The following is a 19,210-nucleotide window of genomic DNA, read 5'->3' as shown; positions in this document are numbered from 1 at the left end:
CCCTTTTAATACGTACTTTGTTGTGAGATCATAACTGGGTCTCTGTGCTCCTCTAGGTAATGCAGGAAGATCATGGCTGGTGGGAGGGGCAGGCAGGGTGATGTACATAGCTTTCTGAAAACATCACAGCCCCCTGCCTCAGTACTGATGCAAACAGTGGATCTACTCTTGGGAGGCGTTGTGTGTTACTAGATCGGGGATTTGCATGGTAATGCCCACCTGTGGTACTAAGCCTCCATGACTGAAAGAACTGAAATCTAACAAATGAAAGGGGCGGGGCCAGTCAGGCTGCAGAGGAAAGAGCTAGATGATGCTGGACATCCTCCAGACAGGAAATGAGGTGGGCTCCTCTGAAAGGGGTGGAGTCAGGGACAGTCAGGCTGCAGAGGAAAGCGCTAGATGATGCTGGATGACCTCCAGCCAGGAAATGGGGCGGAGCTCTGACTGGCTGCAGCTTCTAATGCACATTGTGAGAAGCTCCCAGTGTGCAGTGAAATCAGAGGAAACCATTTCAGTCCAGGAGGGGAGCTGCACGACCGAAGGGGAGGAGCCGCTGCCCCCGGGCAAAACCGAAGGGGAGGAGCCGCTGCCCCCGGGCAAAACCGAAGGGGAGGAGCCGCTGCCCCCGGGCAAAACCGAAGGGGAGGAGCCGCTGCCCCCGGGCAAAACCGAAGGGGAGGAGCCGCTGCCCCCGGGCAAAACCGAAGGGGAGGAGCCGCTGCCCCCGGGCAAAACCGAAGGGGAGGAGCCGCTACACCTGTGAAAGACCGAAGGGGAGGATGGAGTGAAGATTTAATCTGTAAGTGAACCCGACTTTCTAGCCGAGATTTTTTCAGCTCTGAATCAGAATTGTTCAAATCCAATCACTTCTGGTTCACACGGCTGCAGAGGAGATCAGGGAACGTATCTCGGACCAGTCACGTAAAAGTGATCCGGAGGCTCCCCAGATCACTTGTACATACAGCCCAGGTTCACGCCGGATCGTACGACTACACGTCCCACCATTTCAAAGTTGCATGTCAGTGAGACATCTGTGCAACTTCATCCACCGAAGTCCATGCAAGTCGCACCTGAAAATGCAAAAAAGTAGTGCAGGAACTACGGTCAGAATCGAGAAAGTCAGAGCCGCGCCAATTTGAACGGTTCCATTGCCGACAATAGGGTACGGCTGTCAAATCGCAGGCCAAGTCGCATTGGTGTGAACCAGGGATCAAGCTTGGAGTCCACCGATGAGAAGAAGAAGCTGCATCTTGTTTTATCCTGTTCAGTCTTTGGATGCACCAGATATGCACCAGATCCGCACCAGATATGCACCAGATCCGCACCAGATACATCCAAAGAGGCAAACCAGATAGAATGCTGAATGCCGCTACCACAGAACGCGGCTATAAACCAAACGCCAGTCACCCACCTTCACTGCCATGATCTGTTCACTGGGCACATGGCGCATCTTCTCCACCACGCCGTACGCCCCGCGGCCCAGCTCCTCGATCGGTAACAGGTCATCTGCTTTTACTTCAAAGTTCTGAAAGCAGAGAAAACAGAATCAAACCGACAGCTCCAGGCTAATGATAAAGCCAAACTTATAAAAATGTGAAAAATACAGCAACCCCCCCAATCAGTGTACTTTTTTTGTAATAATTTTAGGGTTAGAATCTCTGTTAGGTCTTTACTGCAGTCTGTTCCCACTAAGCAGCCATCCTCTATGTGTCCTGGTGATCACTATCCCAGGAATAGAAAGTAATGGAAAAGGAAAAGGGGGGGAATCTGTAAATGGGGACACCAGGCAGAGCCATGGATAAGGGGGTACCGCCAATCCTGTATGGGGCCCAGGCAGCTGGGTGACTCGGATGTGGGCAGGGAGGCCGATTGGCGTGGCGGGGAAGTGGGCAGGGAGGCCGATTGGCGTGGCGGGGATGTGGGCAGGAGGAGTGGGGCGGGGATTACTGGGACCGATCCCCTGTATGGCTCTCTTTGCAGCAGCTGAAAGCCGGCCTCTTCTCTTCAGCTGCTGCAGAAACAGCCATACAGGGGGATCGGTTCCAGTAATTGCCCCCCCTGTGCACCATACGCTTCTCCCTGCTGCCCAGGCATATTTACCAGTTCGTTCCTTCCCTGAACGATCACAATGAGTGATTGGTACTGATCACTCACTGTGTTCATTCATAACATAGTAAACGGTTTTGTTTTTTTTGTTTTTTTTGGGGGGGGGGGGGCCCTGCCACCAGGTAAAGGTTGAAGCTGAACTGTAATGTAGACATATAATTGCAACACGCCAATACAATTTTTCAATCAAAACACTTATTTTGGAGAAATACGAGAGATTTTTTCCATACAAGTACATGGTACAGCAGGTGAATATCAGAAACATGAAATCTTGGCTTTACATATTCTTTAAGCCCGCCTTTAATTCCTGTCTGAACAACTTCAGTTATCATTGGTCCTCTCTCTTCCTGCTCCATACTGCTGGCCTTTCACAACTATCGGCTTTCTCTGCTAATGTTCTGTTCCAGTGCATGATATAAAAGAACACATCACTGGCACCCTTTGGATGCACATGCTTCTTGGGTGGAGCAGGCTTTAGCTGTGCAATCTGCTGATCAGTTGCAAGCCAAGCGACCAATCAGCCGATTGCACAGCTAATGTTTTCAGCACCCAGTGGCCAGCAGGGAGGAGTAGCATGCATGTCTAAAGGGATGCCAGAAATGTGTTCTTTCATAGAACGCTGCTGGTTCCCTCACACCAAACTTGGCGTAAAGACAAGCAGCTTTATATGAAAGAATGTGAAATAGATGCAGCAACAAAAGGGTGGGTTTTAACGCCCACATGCGTCACTGGACAGCCAGTGTTTATGCGCCGGCTCTCTGCACATAGACAGCCATCTCACTTCGGGCTATGGACTGCTAGCCAGGGCTGTGGATAAGGGGGTACCGACAGTCCTCCTATACGGGGCCCAGGTCAGCAGGGGTGGGCAGGCAGCTGGGTGAATAGATTGTGGGCAGGGAGGCTGATTGGCACAGCGGGGGGCAATTACAGCCAGCTGATAGCCAGCTTCTTCTCCTCTCCCACTGGCTTTCAGCTGAAGTAGAGTACAGAGGATTAGTTGCACTAAATGCCCAACCCCCCCCCTCCGGTACACCCATTTCCCCTGCTGCCTAGGCCCCTCCCCCTTGCAATGCTGCTGCCATCCATCCACTCCTTCCCTCCTGCACTGCAATACACTTCAAGCTGCAATAGGATCCTTCAGGATGGAGAATGGAGGCAGGGTCCAGTAAATACGTCACGTTTACCAGCCCCTTCCTTTTCTGAATGAACACGAGTGATTGGCACCCATCGCTCACTATGTTCATTCATAACTGAAACATGGTTAAAAAAAAAAAAAGTCTGTTGGGGAAGGGGGCCCGTCAGGTTGGCTGTCTAGGGCCTCGTGGTCTCTAACAGCAGCCCTGCTGGTAGCTGACAGGTTCATCTCCCGATTACGATCCACGATCCCTCTTGCCCCCCCCCCCCCCCCCCCCTCATCTGGGTGTTTAGAACTTTTTAAAGGAATGTCAGGGACAGGCAGTTCTGACTTTGGCAACTTTACCCATGAAGCAGCCTTGAAAAGTGATGTGAAAAGTCATGACTTTTAGAAATACGCCCCCAGGTGTGTTTATCACGGTAACTCTCCCCCCCCCAAAGAAAAAAAATGAGGTAGAATAACAGCACTCGGTGGAGTTCTCCTGTAAGTGCGCCACGCGTCATCCAACGCACAATTACTCTTGCAGTCTCTCCATTATCCAGGTTGGACGGCCGCCAGGAGGGTCATTCCCATTCGTATGCTGCCTCCTTCTCCCGATCAGCCAGCTGGGAATGTGCCGCGTCACTAGAAAGATCCGACGCGAAGCGTCACAGCGAGCGGCTCTGCGAAAGTCTCTGACAAAACGATTGTAGAAGGGGGGAGGGGGGATCAGTGCCTCTATTCCAGGCCCGAGGGGCTGACCTGACTGCGTCTGACACCCCCGGCTCCGGCAGCACATTTAAAACCTTTAATTTGCTGGTTCGCCCGGCTGAATCTTACAGCGCGGGGCAGGCGCTAGGCGAACGCAAATCCCTCTCTTCCTCTCACCAGCTGCTGCTGAGATCTCACATGCTTGGCAGGCGACGTTCCGGCAGGAACACAATGTTCCGTTCTGCGCTCGCAGGGAAGATCCGATCTGACAGGTAGGCAGACTTCAGAGAACACAACGCACGCTCAATACCAGGAAGTTTCCATGCGGCCTCCTGTGTCAGCAAGGCAACGTATTTATCAAACATCCCCGTCCTGGGTGGGCGCCAACCGGCCAAAATCAACGGTCAGCTTCTGGTCTCCATAGCAGGTTAAAGAGACCCTGTCACCAACTGCAAAAATCCAGCATTAACCACTTCCTGTCCGGCCGCTGTATATAAAATGGCCAGACGGTGGCAGTGCAGGGGCGGGTTGTTGTTCATAAACGGCGCCTGCCTTTTTAAACTGTGCGCGCTTCCTGGGAGCGTGCAGCACCGCGATCCGGTGCCCGCTGTGTCCTCCGGACACAGTGCAACACCGATCATCGTACGTCCCGGGACCTCTGTGCGAGGTCCTGATCAGAAGCTGACCGTTGATTTTGGCCGGTTGACACCCACCCAGGACGGGGATGTTTGATAAATAGTTCCAATGAAGGGAAGGTGACATTTTGGACAATTTCATGCTCCCAACTTTGTGGGAAGAGTTTGGTGATGGCCCCTTCCTGTTCCAACATGACCAGGGCGGACTGACAACTCATGGGGCCCCCGGGCAATAGGGGATCATGGGGCCCCTGTGTCCTTGCCCAAACTCAAAAAAGCCTATGAAAAAGGTACCAGGGGCATCTCATGGGGCCCCCTACTGACCCCGGGCAGTGCCCGAGTTTCCAAATGGTCAGTCCGCCCCTGAACATGACTGCCCACCAGTGCACAAAGTAAGGTCCATAAAGACATGGAGGAGCCAGTTTGGGGTGGAGGAACTTGACTGTCCTGCACAGAGTCCTGACCTCAACCCCATAGAACACCTTTGGGATGAATTAGAGCGGAGACTGCGAGCCAGGCCTCCTCCCCCGACATCAGTGCCTGACCTGACAAATGTGCTTCTGGAAGAATGGTCCAACCTTCCCATAGACACCCTCCTAAACCTTGTGGGGGGCCTTCTCAGAAGAGTTGAAGCTGTTATAGCTGCAAAGGGCGGGGCCAAGTCAATATTGAACCCTACGGACTAAGACTGGGGGGCCATTAAAGGTCATGTGTGTGGAAAGGCATGAGACCCAATATTGAACCCTACGGACTAAGACTTGGGGGGCCATTAAAGGTCATGTGCGTGGAAAGGCCGGCAGCCCAATATTGAACCCTACGGACTAAGACTTGGGGGGCCATTAAAGGTCATGTGCGTGGAAAGGCCGGCAGCCCAATATTGAACCCTACGGACTAAGACTTGGGGGGCCATTAAAGGTCATGTGCGTGGAAAGGCCGGCAGCCCAATATTGAACCCTACGGACTAAGACTTGGGGGGCCATTAAAGGTCATGTGCGTGGAAAGGCCGGCAGCCCAATATTGAACCCTATGGACTAAGACCGGGGGGGGGGCCATTAAAGGTCATATGCGTGGAAAGGCCGGCAGCCCAATATTGAACCCTACGGACTAAGACTGGGGGGCCATTAAAGGTCATATGCGTGGAAAGGCTGGCGGCCCAATATTGAACCCTACGGACTAAGACTGGGGGGCCATTAAAGGTCATGTGCGTGGAAAGGCTGGCGGCCCAATATTGAACCCTACGGACTAAAGACTGGGGGGGGCCATTAAAGGTCATGTGCGTGGAAAGGCCGTCGGCCCAATATTGAACCCTACGGACTAAAGACTGCGGGGCCATTAAAGGTCATGTGTGTGGAAAGGCAGGAGACCCAATACTGAACCCTACGGACTAAGACCGGGGGGGGGCCATTAAAGGTCATGTGCGTGGAAAGGCAGGAAACCCAATATTGAACCCAAGGACTAAGACTGGGGGGCCATTAAAGGTCATGTGTGTGGAAAGGCCGGCGGCCCAATATTGAACCCAAGGACTAAGACTGGGGGGCCATTAAAGGTCATGTGTGTGGAAAGGCCGGCGGCCCAATATTGAACCCTACGGACTAAGACTGGGGGGGCCATTAAAGGTCATGTGCGTGGAAAGGCCGGCAGCCCAATATTGAACCCTACGGACTAAGACTTGGGGGGCCATTAAAGGTCATGTGTGTGGAAAGGCCGGCGGCCCAATACTTTTGGCAATATAATGTACAATGATTGGGGGTTGAACCCACCAAAACTCCACTTTCAGGTTAGAGGACCTCCAACAGTCATCTGCATAATTACAGGTCCTTTATCATTGGATTCCCGGGACACGGTAGAATTCCTCCCCCGTTATTATTTTTCCTGAGTTCTGGGTGGAGACGACCTCTTAATTCTCGGTGCAGATCACACACCATGTGCACTCGGATGACAGTTCGCATTGCATCACACAGATTAGGAAGGTAAACGAATGACTCGGTCGGAGCGCATTCCCTTCCAATGAACAGAAGCGGCAGCTGCTCTAATCCCGGTCAGCTGTCACGCAGGGTGTGACATCAGCGTGAGGTGGGGAGGGAGTGGCGTTCAAGTCACAGCAATGTATTTGCTCTGTGTGGGCGACGGGAGAGGAAACCTGCACCAGTCATGGAACTCTCTGAAAGACAAAACGAACCTCCACTACAGAGGTCTGATCCTGGACATGAAACCGACTTCCTCCCACGGTGACCCCCTGTACACACGGAGTCCATGGCCGGGAACACGCATGCAGACCAACACTTTACATTGTACTCACCTGCAGATGACACATTTAGTGACACCGAGGAGAAAAACCTTCAACCCAATATATTCCTTGCAATAAAGTTTTTTTGTTTTTTGTTTTTTTTTTTTTAAAGTGTGATATTTCTCTAACCCTCCCCCTCCCCCACCCCCTTCTCTGTGTGTTGGGGGAATAGAGGGGAGAATAGACCCAGCACTCTGCATCTCTTCCCCCCCCCCCCTTTCTTCCTCACACAGCACTGGGGCAGCAGCCATAATGGTATAGCCACTTGTTCCCATGGCTGTATATATGGTCTGAGGAAAAACAAGTAGTTAACATGGTCTGCACTGTGCCCCCATGTGATGGCAACCATCTTGGTAGAGGGCAGGGCTTTTCTTCCTCATAACAGATCTGCCCCCCTGATGACTGGAGGGGTAATAATAGAGGTTGAGGAAGGACAGATCCACAGACTGGATGAAGAAGAAGCAGGGAGATCCTTCCACTGCAAGTCCTCAGGTATAGCTTCCTCTCCAGAAAGGAGAACAGTGGCCATCACAGATCCACAGGATGGACAAAGCAGAAGCAGGGTGAGCATTTCACTGCAGGTCCTCAGGTACAGCTTCCTCTCCAGCAAGGAGAACAGTGGTCATCACAGATCCACAGAATGGATAAAGCAGAAGCAGGGAGATCCTTGCACTTCAGGTCCTCAGGTACAGCTTCCTCTCCAGCAATGAGAATGATGGTCAACAGAATGGATGAAGCAAAAGCAGGGAAATACTTCCACTGCAAGTCCTCAGGTATAGCTTCCTCTCCAGAAAGGATAACAGTGGCCATCACAGATCCACAGGATGGACAAAGCAAAAGCAGGGAGATCCTTGCACTCCAGGTTCTCGGGTACAGCTTCCGCTCCAGCAAGGAGAAAAGTGGTCATCACAGATCCACAGGATGGACAAAGCAGAAGCAGGGTGAGCATTCCACTGCAGGTCCTCAGGTACAGCTTCCTCTCCAGCAAGGAGAACAGTGGTCATCACAGATCCACAGAATGGATAAAGCAGAAGCAATGAGATCCATCCACTGCAGGTCCTCAGTTACAGCTTCCTCTCCAGCAATGAGAATGATGGTCATCACAGATCAACAGAATGGATGAAGCAGAAGCAGGGAAATACTTCCACTGCAAGTCCTTGAGTACAACTTCCTCTCCAGCAGCACAGTAGTATGATCACCAAAATCTCCTGAGCCTAGCAGTCACAGGCAGCAGTGCCTTAGATGACCTCACACCGCAGATATACCGCAGGGAGGAATTCTTAGCCAGGTAAATTGCTCTTATTTTACAGGAAGAATTCAAGACAAAATGTAATACTTGGGGACAATTAACATTTCTAGATGTTCCCTATAAGATAGGAAACCTTCACTCCACCTGACCTGTCCCTGGCGCCAGCGGGAGGAAGAGCGCCCCGTCCCTGGCGCCAGGGGGAGGACTAGCGCCCCGTCCCTGGCGCCAGGGGGAGGACTAGCGCCCCGTCCCTGGCGCCAGGGGGAGGACTAGCGCCCCGTCCCTGGCGCCAGGGGGAGGACTAGCGCCCCGTCCCTGGCGCCAGGGGGAGGACTAGCGCCCCGTCCCTGGCGCCAGGGGGAGGACTAGCGCCCCGTCCCTGGCGCCAGGGGGAGGACTAGCGCCCCGTCCCTGGCGCCAGGGGGAGGACTAGCGCCCCGTCCCTGGCGCCAGGGGGAGGACTAGCGCCCCGTCCCTGGCGCCAGGGGGAGGACTAGCGCCCCGTCCCTGGCGCCAGGGGGAGGACTAGCGCCCCGTCCCTGGCGTCAGGGGGAGGACTAGCGCCCCGTCCCTGGCGTCAGGGGGAGGACTAGCGCCCCGTCCCTGGCGTCAGGGGGAGGACTAGCGCCCCGTCCCTGGCGTCAGGGGGAGGACTAGCGCCCCGTCCCTGGCGTCAGGGGGAGGACTAGCGCCCCGTCCCTGGCGTCAGGGGGAGGACTAGCGCCCCGTCCCTGGCGTCAGGGGGAGGACTAGCGCCCCGTCCCTGGCGTCAGGGGGAGGACTAGCGCCCCGTCCCTGGCGTCAGGGGGAGGACTAGCGCCCCGTCCCTGGCGTCAGGGGGAGGACTAGCGCCCCGTCCCTGGCGTCAGGGGGAGGACTAGCGCCCCGTCCCTGGCGTCAGGGGGAGGACTAGCGCCCCGTCCCTGGCGTCAGGGGGAGGACTAGCGCCCCGTCCCTGGCGTCAGGGGGAGGACTAGCGCCCCGTCCCTGGCGTCAGGGGGAGGACTAGCGCCCCGTCATTGGCGTCAGGGGGAGGACTAGCGCCCCGTCATTGGCGTCAGGGGGAGGACTAGTGCCCTAAGGGCCAGATATAGGCAAGCAAAGGGCCACATCTGGCCCCCAGGCCTCAGTTTGGAGACCAATGGGCTAGAGCTACACAGGACATTTTAGCAGCTCGATTCTGCCAGTAATATTGCTAGTTGTAACAAATCATCACCTATAAAACGGAACACATTCCCCTTCACAGCTCATAGCAGCCACTCCCTACAAGATACGATGTGTAGCTTACTCCATAGGGACCCATCTGATCCATTGGTTTGGAGATCATTCACTACTCCTAGCAGTTAAGCGCTAAATTCTGGTGGCAGAATAATTGGTCAACATGCCAATAACATGAATAAAGCGGGAGGGTACCTTCTCTCCTATTAGAACGCATGCCCTGGAGTCCAAGTCCCGAGGTGGCCTGGGGAGAAAAACGAAAAGAGGAAAACACTCAGGAGGCGTGAAAGACATTCAAACTTGTAGAGAGTTCAAGACTTCTAGTGGCCCCATGGGCTCCTTCCAAAAAGCAATACATTTCCCAATTTTTGTTGGTAAAATATAAAAGATGAGGCTGCACCGAGTAAATAGATACCAAACATGTCCAAACTTAAAATGTTCCTAAACCCACAACAGTAAAATCAGTCTGTATATGCAGCAAAGCATGCTTGTTATACTCCCTGTGGAACCTAAGGGGTTAATCCTCCACATTGTGTAAAAAGGTGGTCTGATCCTGTCTTCTCTGATCCTCCCCTTCTACTGTTCCCAATCCATCTGCTGATAGTACAGAGCTCTAGGAGTCACTCTGCACACGCTTTAGTTTAGTGTGAATGGCTAGAGACTATTTTTTTCTTCTTGTTAAAGTGCTTATGATCAGGACAGGGCCAATCAGCGCTGTCCAGACAGAGGGTCAGGGGTCATGCAGCCTCATAGGTCAGAGCAGAATGAAAACTCCTCCTACAAGCTTTAACCAGTGCTCTGCTGGATACTGATAGAAGCCACAAGACTGCTCTATACTGCTGATGAGAAAAGGTATTTAGACATTTATATTTACGAAAATAATTGCACTTCCATGTTGTGTGTACTGTGGGAGCGCGGCTACAGGGGGCGCGGGGTCCGGGGAGCGCGGCTACAGGGGGCGCGGGGTCCGGGGAGCGCGGCTACAGGGGGCGCGGGGTCCGGGGAGCGCGGCTACAGGGGGCGCGGGGTCCGGGGAGCGCGGCTACAGGGGGCGCGGGGTCCGGGGAGCGCGGCTACAGGGGGCGCGGGGTCCGGGGAGCGCGGCTACAGGGGGCGCGGGGTCCGGGGAGCGCGGCTACAGGGGGCGCGGGGTCCGGGGAGCGCGGCTACAGGGGGCGCGGGGTCCGGGGAGCGCGGCTACAGGGGGCGCGGGGTCCGGGGAGCGCGGCTACAGGGGGCGCGGGGTCCGGGGAGCGCGGCTACAGGGGGCGCGGGGTCCGGGGAGCGCGGCTACAGGGGGCGCGGGGTCCGGGGAGCGCGGCTACAGGGGGCGCGGGGTCCGGGGAGCGCGGCTACAGGGGGCGCGGGGTCCGGGGAGCGCGGCTACAGGGGGCGCGGGGTCCGGGGAGCGCGGCTACAGGGGGCGCGGGGTCCGGGGAGCGCGGCTACAGGGGGCGCGGGGTCCGGGGAGCGCGGCTACAGGGGGCGCGGGGTCCGGGGACAGCGGCTACAGGGGGCGCGGGGTCCGGGGACAGCGGCTACAGGGGGCGCGGGGTCCGGGGACAGCGGCTACAGGGGGCGCGGGGTCCGGGGACAGCGGCTACAGGGGGCGCGGGGTCCGGGGACAGCGGCTACAGGGGGCGCGGGGTCCGGGGACAGCGGCTACAGGGGGCGCGGGGTCCGGGGACAGCGGCTACAGGGGGCGCGGGGTCCGGGGACAGCGGCTACAGGGGGCGCGGGGTCCGGGGACAGCGGCTACAGGGGGCGCGGGGTCCGGGGACAGCGGCTACAGGGGGCGCGGGGTCCGGGGACAGCGGCTACAGGGGGCGCGGGGTCCGGGGACAGCGGCTACAGGGGGCGCGGGGTCCGGGGAGAGCGGCTACAGGGGGCGCGGGGTCCGGGGAGAGCGGCTACAGGGGGCGCGGGGTCCGGGGAGAGCGGCTACAGGGGGCGCGGGGTCCGGGGAGAGCGGCTACAGGGGGCGCGGGGTCCGGGGAGAGCGGCTACAGGGGGCGCGGGGTCCGGGGAGAGCGGCTACAGGGGGCGCGGGGTCCGGGGAGAGCGGCTACAGGGGGCGCGGGGTCCGGGGAGAGCGGCTACAGGGGGCGCGGGGTCCGGGGAGAGCGGCTACAGGGGGCGCGGGGTCCGGGGAGAGCGGCTACAGGGGGCGCGGGGTCCGGGGAGAGCGGCTACAGGGGGCGCGGGGTCCGGGGAGAGCGGCTACAGGGGGCGCGGGGTCCGGGGAGAGCGGCTACAGGGGGCGCGGGGTCCGGGGAGAGCGGCTACAGGGGGCGCGGGGTCCGGGGAGAGCGGCTACAGGGGGCGCGGGGTCCGGGGAGAGCGGCTACAGGGGGCGCGGGGTCCGGGGAGAGCGGCTACAGGGGGCGCGGGGTCCGGGGAGAGCGGCTACAGGGGGCGCGGGGTCCGGGGAGAGCGGCTACAGGGGGCGCGGGGTCCGGGGAGAGCGGCTACAGGGGGCGCGGGGTCCGGGGAGAGCGGCTACAGGGGGCGCGGGGTCCGGGGAGAGCGGCTACAGGGGGCGCGGGGTCCGGGGAGAGCGGCTACAGGGGGCGCGGGGTCCGGGGAGAGCGGCTACAGGGGGCGCGGGGTCCGGGGAGAGCGGCTACAGGGGGCGCGGGGTCCGGGGAGAGCGGCTACAGGGGGCGCGGGGTCCGGGGAGAGCGGCTACAGGGGGCGCGGGGTCCGGGGAGAGCGGCTACAGGGGGCGCGGGGTCCGGGGAGAGCGGCTACAGGGGGCGCGGGGTCCGGGGAGAGCGGCTACAGGGGGCGCGGGGTCCGGGGAGAGCGGCTACAGGGGGCGCGGGGTTACATTTTTTACAATTTCTTTTTCTTTCTTTTTAAACACGGGGGACCAAGAGTCCCCTATGTGATGAATTTTTGGCGACAGGTTCTCTTTCATAAGACATTCAGGGTCCTGATGTCTCCCCTGCGCTCCACTGAGCCTTGTGTGGCCGCCTTGCAGAGGACTGTACCGAGATCGTACAATCAGATTGCAATGTGTATGGCCAGCTTTACAGCAGCACATTGAGGCCACGGTTACTAATCCTAGTTATGACAGGGAAGATGGATAGGGATAGTAGAATGCGGAAATATTCATCTACCTGGCATGGAACGAAGGGTCACGTGACCTTGTCCGAGCCACCGGGTCAGCGGCATCAGAATCTTCATTCTCGGTGACAACACGCTAGTAGTTTGGCTGCCACGGCTTTAAGTCATGTGACCCAGAGACTTACCCCGGTTACTGCTGACAGGCAGACTAATCCTTCCTTCTACCCACCCTATTATGTCTGCCTCAACCCCGCCCCCGACCCCCCCCCCAGTATTCTACAAAGACTGTAATATTAGTTTAGGGTGGACTAGTCCTTCAGAGGTAGCAGATAACAGCCAGCAGGGGGCAGTCCCGGGTCACCATTGGCTCACCTCGGCCTGGAATGTCAGGAATGTAACAGCTGGGGATTCTTTGTGCCGAGACTCAATCATGATGTCAGCTCAGTGGCACCTCACGTCCCCCAGGAACTTCCACAGGCCACTATGAGAGCCAACAAAGAGGACCTGTCTAGTCACAGAGAAGAGAGGAAGACTGGGCCAAATGCAGGACAACCCACACATCTATAGGAAAGGAACAACTCCAACCGGGTCGGATCTATAGGAAAGGAACAACTCCAACCGGGTCGGATCTATAGGAAAGGAACAAATCCAACTGGGTCGGATCTATAGGAAAGGAACAATTCCCTCCGGGTCGGATCTATAGGAAAGGAACAACTCCAACCGGGTCGGATCTATAGGAAAGGAACAATTCCCTCCGGGTCAGATCTATAGGAAAGGAACAATTCCCTCCGGGTCAGATCTATAGGAAAGGAACAATTCCCTCCGGGTCAGATCTGTAGGAAAGGAACAAATCCAACTGGGTCGGATCTATAGGAAAGGAACAATTCCCTCCGGGTCAGATCTATAGGAAAGGAACAACTCCCTCCGGGTCGGATCTATAGGAAAGGAACAATTCCCTCCGGGTCGGATCTATAGGAAAGGAACAACTCCAACCGGGTCGGATCTATAGGAAAGGAACAAATCCAACTGGGTCGGATCTATAGGAAAGGAACAACTCCCTCCGGGTCAGATCTATGGGAAAGGAACAATTCCCTCCGGGTCGGATCTATAGGAAAGGAACAATTCCCTCCGGGTCAGATCTATAGGAAAGGAACAATTCCCTCTGGGTCGGATCTATAGGGAAGGAACAAATCCAACCGGATCAGATCTATAGGAAAGGAACAATTCCCTCCGGGTCAGATCTATAGGAAAGGAACAATTCCCTCCGGGTCGTATTTACAGAGCCTTGACAAAGTCTTCCTCCCCCTTGAAATGTTCCCCGTGTTGTCACGTTACAACCTGAACCGTCAATGTATTTATCGGGATTGGATGTGATGGACCGACACAAAGTGGCACATAATTGTGAAGTGGAAGGAAAATGAGAAATGGTTTTCAACTTTTTTTTTACAAATAAAATATCTGAAACGCAGCACATACGCCCGCAGCACATCACACACATCAACAGCCCACACCCGCAGAAACACACTAGCAGCAGAGCGCATACACCCGTAGAAACGCACCCGCAACACCACACTCGCTGCACATGCACCCGCAGGAACACACTCGCTGCACATGCACCCGCAGGAACACACTCGCTGCACATGCACCCGCAGGAACACACTCGCTGCACATGCACCCGCAGGAACACACTCGCTGCACATGCACCCGCAGGAACACACTCGCTGCACATGCACCCGCAGGAACACACTCGCTGCACATGCACCCGCAGGAACACACTCGCTGCACATGCACCCGCAGGAACACACTCGCTGCACATGCACCCGCAGGAACACACAGCAACACACCCACAGTACAGCACCTACAGTTGCAGCAATGCACTAGCAGATCGGCACATACACCCGCAGCAATGCAGCAGCAGCGCAGCACATACACCCCACTAATACTTTCTGTGAATATTTCCCCCCTTAACATCTGTGGTCTTAGCGTCACCCGAGGCGCAGTTGACCCCGACTAATGTAAGGTGTACATACGTGGGTGGGCTGGTCTTTGGTTCTTCGAAAACTTTAAGTTTGGGCAGTCCTGGGTTCTTCTTCTTCTTATCTGTAAACAGACAAAGCAAGAAATTATAACCTATAGAAATCACACAAAACGACAACGTAGCACACGGAGCACTGCAAGCCACGCCACCTAGAATGTACTTCTTCATCTACAATTGGGTGCTGGGTGGTCGGGCGCTGGGGTGGTCGGGCGCTGGGGTGGTCGGGCGCTGGGGTGGTCGGGCGCTGGGGTCAGACCCGCAGGTCTAGGATTGATCACAATGAGCTCTGCCTGCGCTCCTGCAGTCCAGGCAGGTATGTGGGGGTGCTGCTAATTTTATCTCCTTCCCACCCCCTCGCTTTAATAAGTTCTGCACACCCAGGGGCAGGAAAGATCCGCGATTACATGACCGTGGGGATTGGCTGGTGGTCACATGACTGGAAGCTGGTCCCACCGACTACAGATCCTTAGACCGGACCACGGCCTGTGACAGTTCAGCCTCTGTGCTGGGAGTGTGCCGTGAGCGAGCTCTCCGTACAGACACATGGATCGCCCAGTGACACCTATGTGCTGCATGTCGGCGCTGAGGTTCACCCATCGACCAATACACGTTACAGGGGACCTACCTCAAAATAAGGCCCATTCACTTCACACTGCAATGCACGCCTTTACATGCATTGGGCCGTCCTTTAAAAATAAATGGGTTGCCATGCACACAAAAAAAATATCACTTCCTCCTCCCTTCTACAAAGTTACAATGTACAGTCTGATCACTGGGTGAGGGGAGACTGAGGAAATGCCGCCGCCTCCTCCTCCTACAAAGTTACAATGTACAGTCTGATCGCTGGGGGAGGGGAGACTGAGGAAATGCCTCCTCCTCCTTCTACAAAGTTACAATGTACAGTCTGATCACCGGGGGAGGGGGGACTGAGGAAATGCTTCCTCCTGCCTGTAGCAGAATGGGTTACCACCATCCCTGCGTGGAGTTCCAGGGTCTGTACACCCGCTGTGCCAATTATGAAGGGTTCCCACCATCCCTGCAGGAACACCCCAAGAAAAACTCCCAGACAGAACATGGATGGAAAAATGACTGAAGGAGCAATCTAAGACAACGGTCTCCAAACTGTGGCCCTTTGCTTGCCATTATCTGGCCCTTGGGGCACTGTTTGTCTTACTGATAGAACACATTATCCCTCCCACTGACACCAAGGATGGGGGCGCTATCCCTCCCACTGACACCAAGGATGGGGGCGCTATCCCTCCCACTGACACCAAGGATGGGGGCGCTATCCCTCCCACTGACACCAAGGATGGGGGCGCTATCCCTCCCACTGACACCAAGGATGGGGGCGCTATCCCTCCCACTGACACCAAGGATGGGGGCGCTATCCCTCCCACTGACACCAGGCATGGGGGCGCTATCCCTCCCACTGACACCAGGCATGGGGGCGCTATCCCTCCCACTGACACCAGGCATGGGGGCGCTATCCCTCCCACTGACACCAGGCATGGGGGCGCTATCCCTCCCACTGACACCAGGCATGGGGGCGCTATCCCTCCCACTGACACCAGGCATGGGGGCGCTATCCCTCCCACTGACACCAGGCATGGGGGCGCTATCCCTCCCACTGACACCAGGCATGGGGGCGCTATCCCTCCCACTGACACCAGGCATGGGGGCGCTATCCCTCCCACTGACACCAGGCATGGGGGCGCTATCCCTCCCACTGACACCAGGCATGGGGGCGCTATCCCTCCCACTGACACCAGGCATGGGGGCGCTATCCCTCCCACTGACACCAGGCATGGGGGCGCTATCCCTCCCACTGACACCAGGCATGGGGGCGCTATCCCTCCCACTGACACCAGGCATGGGGGCGCTATCCCTCCCACTGACACCAGGCATGGGGGCGCTATCCCTCCCACTGACACCAGGCATGGGGGCGCTATCCCTCCCACTGACACCAGGCATGGGGGCGCTATCCCTCCCACTGACACCAGGCATGGGGGCGCTATCCCTCCCACTGACACCAAGGATGGGGGCGCTATCCCTCCCACTGACACCAAGCATGGGGCGCTATCCCTCCCACTGACACCAAGCATGGGGCGCTATCCCTCCCACTGACACCAAAGACTGGGACACTATTCCTCCCACTGACACCAAGGATGGGGGCGCTATTCCTCCCAATGACACCAATGTTTGGCCCCCCCTAAAGTCTGAAGTTTGGAGACTCCAGCTCTGGGACATACAAGAAGCCAGGAGATGATCCAACCCAACAGAGATCTTACAGAGTGACAACATCCTATTTGTACGGAGCGACCCATCAGTCCCATGACACCATGGGGTCACCACGACACCACGGGGTCACCACGACACCACGGGGTCACCACGACACCACGGGGTCACCACGACACCACGGGGTCACCACGACAGGCGGCCACACACATGTGCGTTATGGGATGCGCCTTATGAACGACACGCCTTGTACTGTCCTGGGGCATGAACCGTATATTGGGTGTGCAGCCCACTGCAGCGTGCAATCGGGGGGCCATTCAGGACGCAGGCGGTACCGCGCTCAATGGGCCCCTACCAGCGGAATGCACCAAGAACGTTTATCGGTTCCCTTCAATAGTTCGCTCTCTCATCAACACCAGAGATCTCCACAGACGTGAGACGGACGGCAACCGCCAGACCATGTAGATTGGAGGTCATCACCACGCCTGCACTATGCAGGCAATCTGTGCCACCCCTCCCCCACCCCAATCTACATCTGACATAGGAATACAATCATCGCAACAGCCCTAAACTGGCCACACACACAGCAATCTGACAGAACGATCGAACATTCCCGGTTATTGATGGACAAGGAGATGGGATTATACTTCAGACATTTCTATGACAATCACATCTCTGATTACAAACCGCCACACATAAAATTCAGGGAATATATAGTGTCAATAACGGCATACGGGCTACGGGGGACGACCAGAGACTGCGGACACAGTACAGGAGATGACCAGAGACTGCGGACACAGTACAGGAGATGACCAGAGACTGCGGACATAGTACAGGAGATGACCAGAGACTGCGGACATAGTACAGGAGATGACCAGAGACTGCAGACACGGTACAGGGGATGACCAGAGACTGCGGACATAGTACAGGAGATGACCAGAGACTGCGGACACAGTACAGGAGATGACCAGAGACTGCGGACACAGTACAGGAGATGACCAGAGACTGCAGACATGGTACAGGAGATGACCAGAGACTGCAGACACGGTACAGGAGATGACCAGAGACTGCCGACACGGTACAGGGGATGACCAGAGACTGCCGACACGGTACAGGGGATGACCAGAGACTGCCGACACGGTACAGGGGATGACCAGAGACTGCCGACACGGTACAGGGGATGACCAGAGACTGCGGACACAGTACAGGAGATGACCAGAGACTGCAGACATAGTACAGGAGATGACCAGAGACTGCAGACACGGTACAGGAGATGACCAGAGACTGCGGACACAGTACAGGAGATGACCAGAGACTGCGGACACAGTACAGGAGATGACCAGAGACTGCGGACACGGTACAGGAGATGACCAGAGACTGCGGACACAGTACAGGGGATGACCAGAGACTGCGGACATAGTACAGGGGATGACCAGAGACTGCAGACACAGTACAGGAGATGACCAGAGACTGCGGACATGATACTCATTATAGTACTGGAGTTCTCATTGGACAGAGACTGGAGAAAACCAGACAAAAAACTGCCCCTTTATTGGCCGAGCTTTAGTCTCCTATACAGTGACAGCACAGCATGCACACAGCAATCCAGCAACCAGCAGACTCACCCACTCCGGTCCTGGAGGAAACCTTCTTCATGCACCCCGGAGCTGTGACAGATCAAAGGAACACCTAGAATGAAACGTCTCCACCGCCAACCATTCCCCCTCACCGCGCCGGCACACATCCCCCCCTCACTGCGCCGGCAGATATTCACTCTCACTGTACAGATCTGCATCATACAATGGGGGGGACCCCGTATCCTGTACTGTACAATGGGGGGTCCCCCATCCTGTCCCGCACAATGGGGGGTCCCCCATCCTGTACTGCACAATGGGGGGTCCCCCATCCTGTACTGCACAATGGGGGGTCCCCCATCCTGTACTGCACAATGGGGGGTCCCCCATCCTGTACTGCACAATGGGGGGGTCCCCCATCCTGTACCGCACAATGGGGGGGTCCCCCATCCTGTACCGCACAATGGGGGGTCCCCCATCCTGTCCCCGCGCCCCAGAACAGACTCTAGGGGTCATCAGTGTGTTCAGAGAAAGCAACACCACCCTCCCCCCCATTCTAAGGCAGCCCACCAGGGGTCCCTCCACCATTCCCTACAATGGAGACACAGCAGCATCTCATTAAGTTGTAAACAGAGCAGATCTACTATCAGAGGCCTTGGGGGGGGGGGGGGTACAGGAATGTGTGTATATATGGGGGAGGGGGGTGTGTATATATGGGGGAGGGGGGACACACTGTATGAAACCTGCACCCAGACATATGTGACATCAGACTCGCCTATCCCCCCATCAATGCTGCCTTCCTGCCCATCCTTAATATTTAAAGTCTGACGCTAAACAAGCATGCAGCAAGTGTTGCCAGACCCCCAGACTCTGCATACATTCTCCTGGGCCTGCCGGGCTGAATACAAATTGAAGACCATACACCATGCAATCTAATTGTACAACCCCCGTTACATCTGCTAAGCAGCAATGTA

The 19,210-nt window shown here is 56.6% G+C and overlaps 1 protein-coding gene across 2 annotated transcripts in view; it reads right to left on the bottom strand.

Moving 5' to 3' along the window:
- The window catches only part of LOC149443529 (dual specificity mitogen-activated protein kinase kinase 6), a 52,685-nt gene that overhangs the window by 24,947 nt on the left and 8,528 nt on the right, over positions 1–19,210 (bottom strand). Inside the window, exons 2-5 of one of the 2 annotated variants that reach the window (XM_089655585.1) lie at positions 18,288–18,329; positions 14,420–14,489; positions 9,516–9,564; positions 1,412–1,525 (exon numbers count right to left, since the gene is read on the bottom strand). In XM_089655585.1, the coding sequence (XP_089511711.1) occupies positions 1,412–1,525; positions 9,516–9,564; positions 14,420–14,489; positions 18,288–18,329 (275 nt within the window). The remainder of the gene's footprint in view (positions 1–1,411; positions 1,526–9,515; positions 9,565–14,419; positions 14,490–18,287; positions 18,330–19,210) is intronic. The other variant, XM_089655586.1, reaches the window with a different exon arrangement.

The sequence above is a fragment of the Staurois parvus genome, unplaced genomic scaffold, assembly GCF_062004578.1.
Source record: "Staurois parvus isolate SC_StPar_1 unplaced genomic scaffold, SC_StPar_1.0 ptg000851l, whole genome shotgun sequence".
NCBI classification, from domain to species: domain Eukaryota; kingdom Metazoa; phylum Chordata; class Amphibia; order Anura; family Ranidae; genus Staurois; species Staurois parvus.
This window is presented reverse-complemented; position numbering and strand designations above follow the sequence as displayed.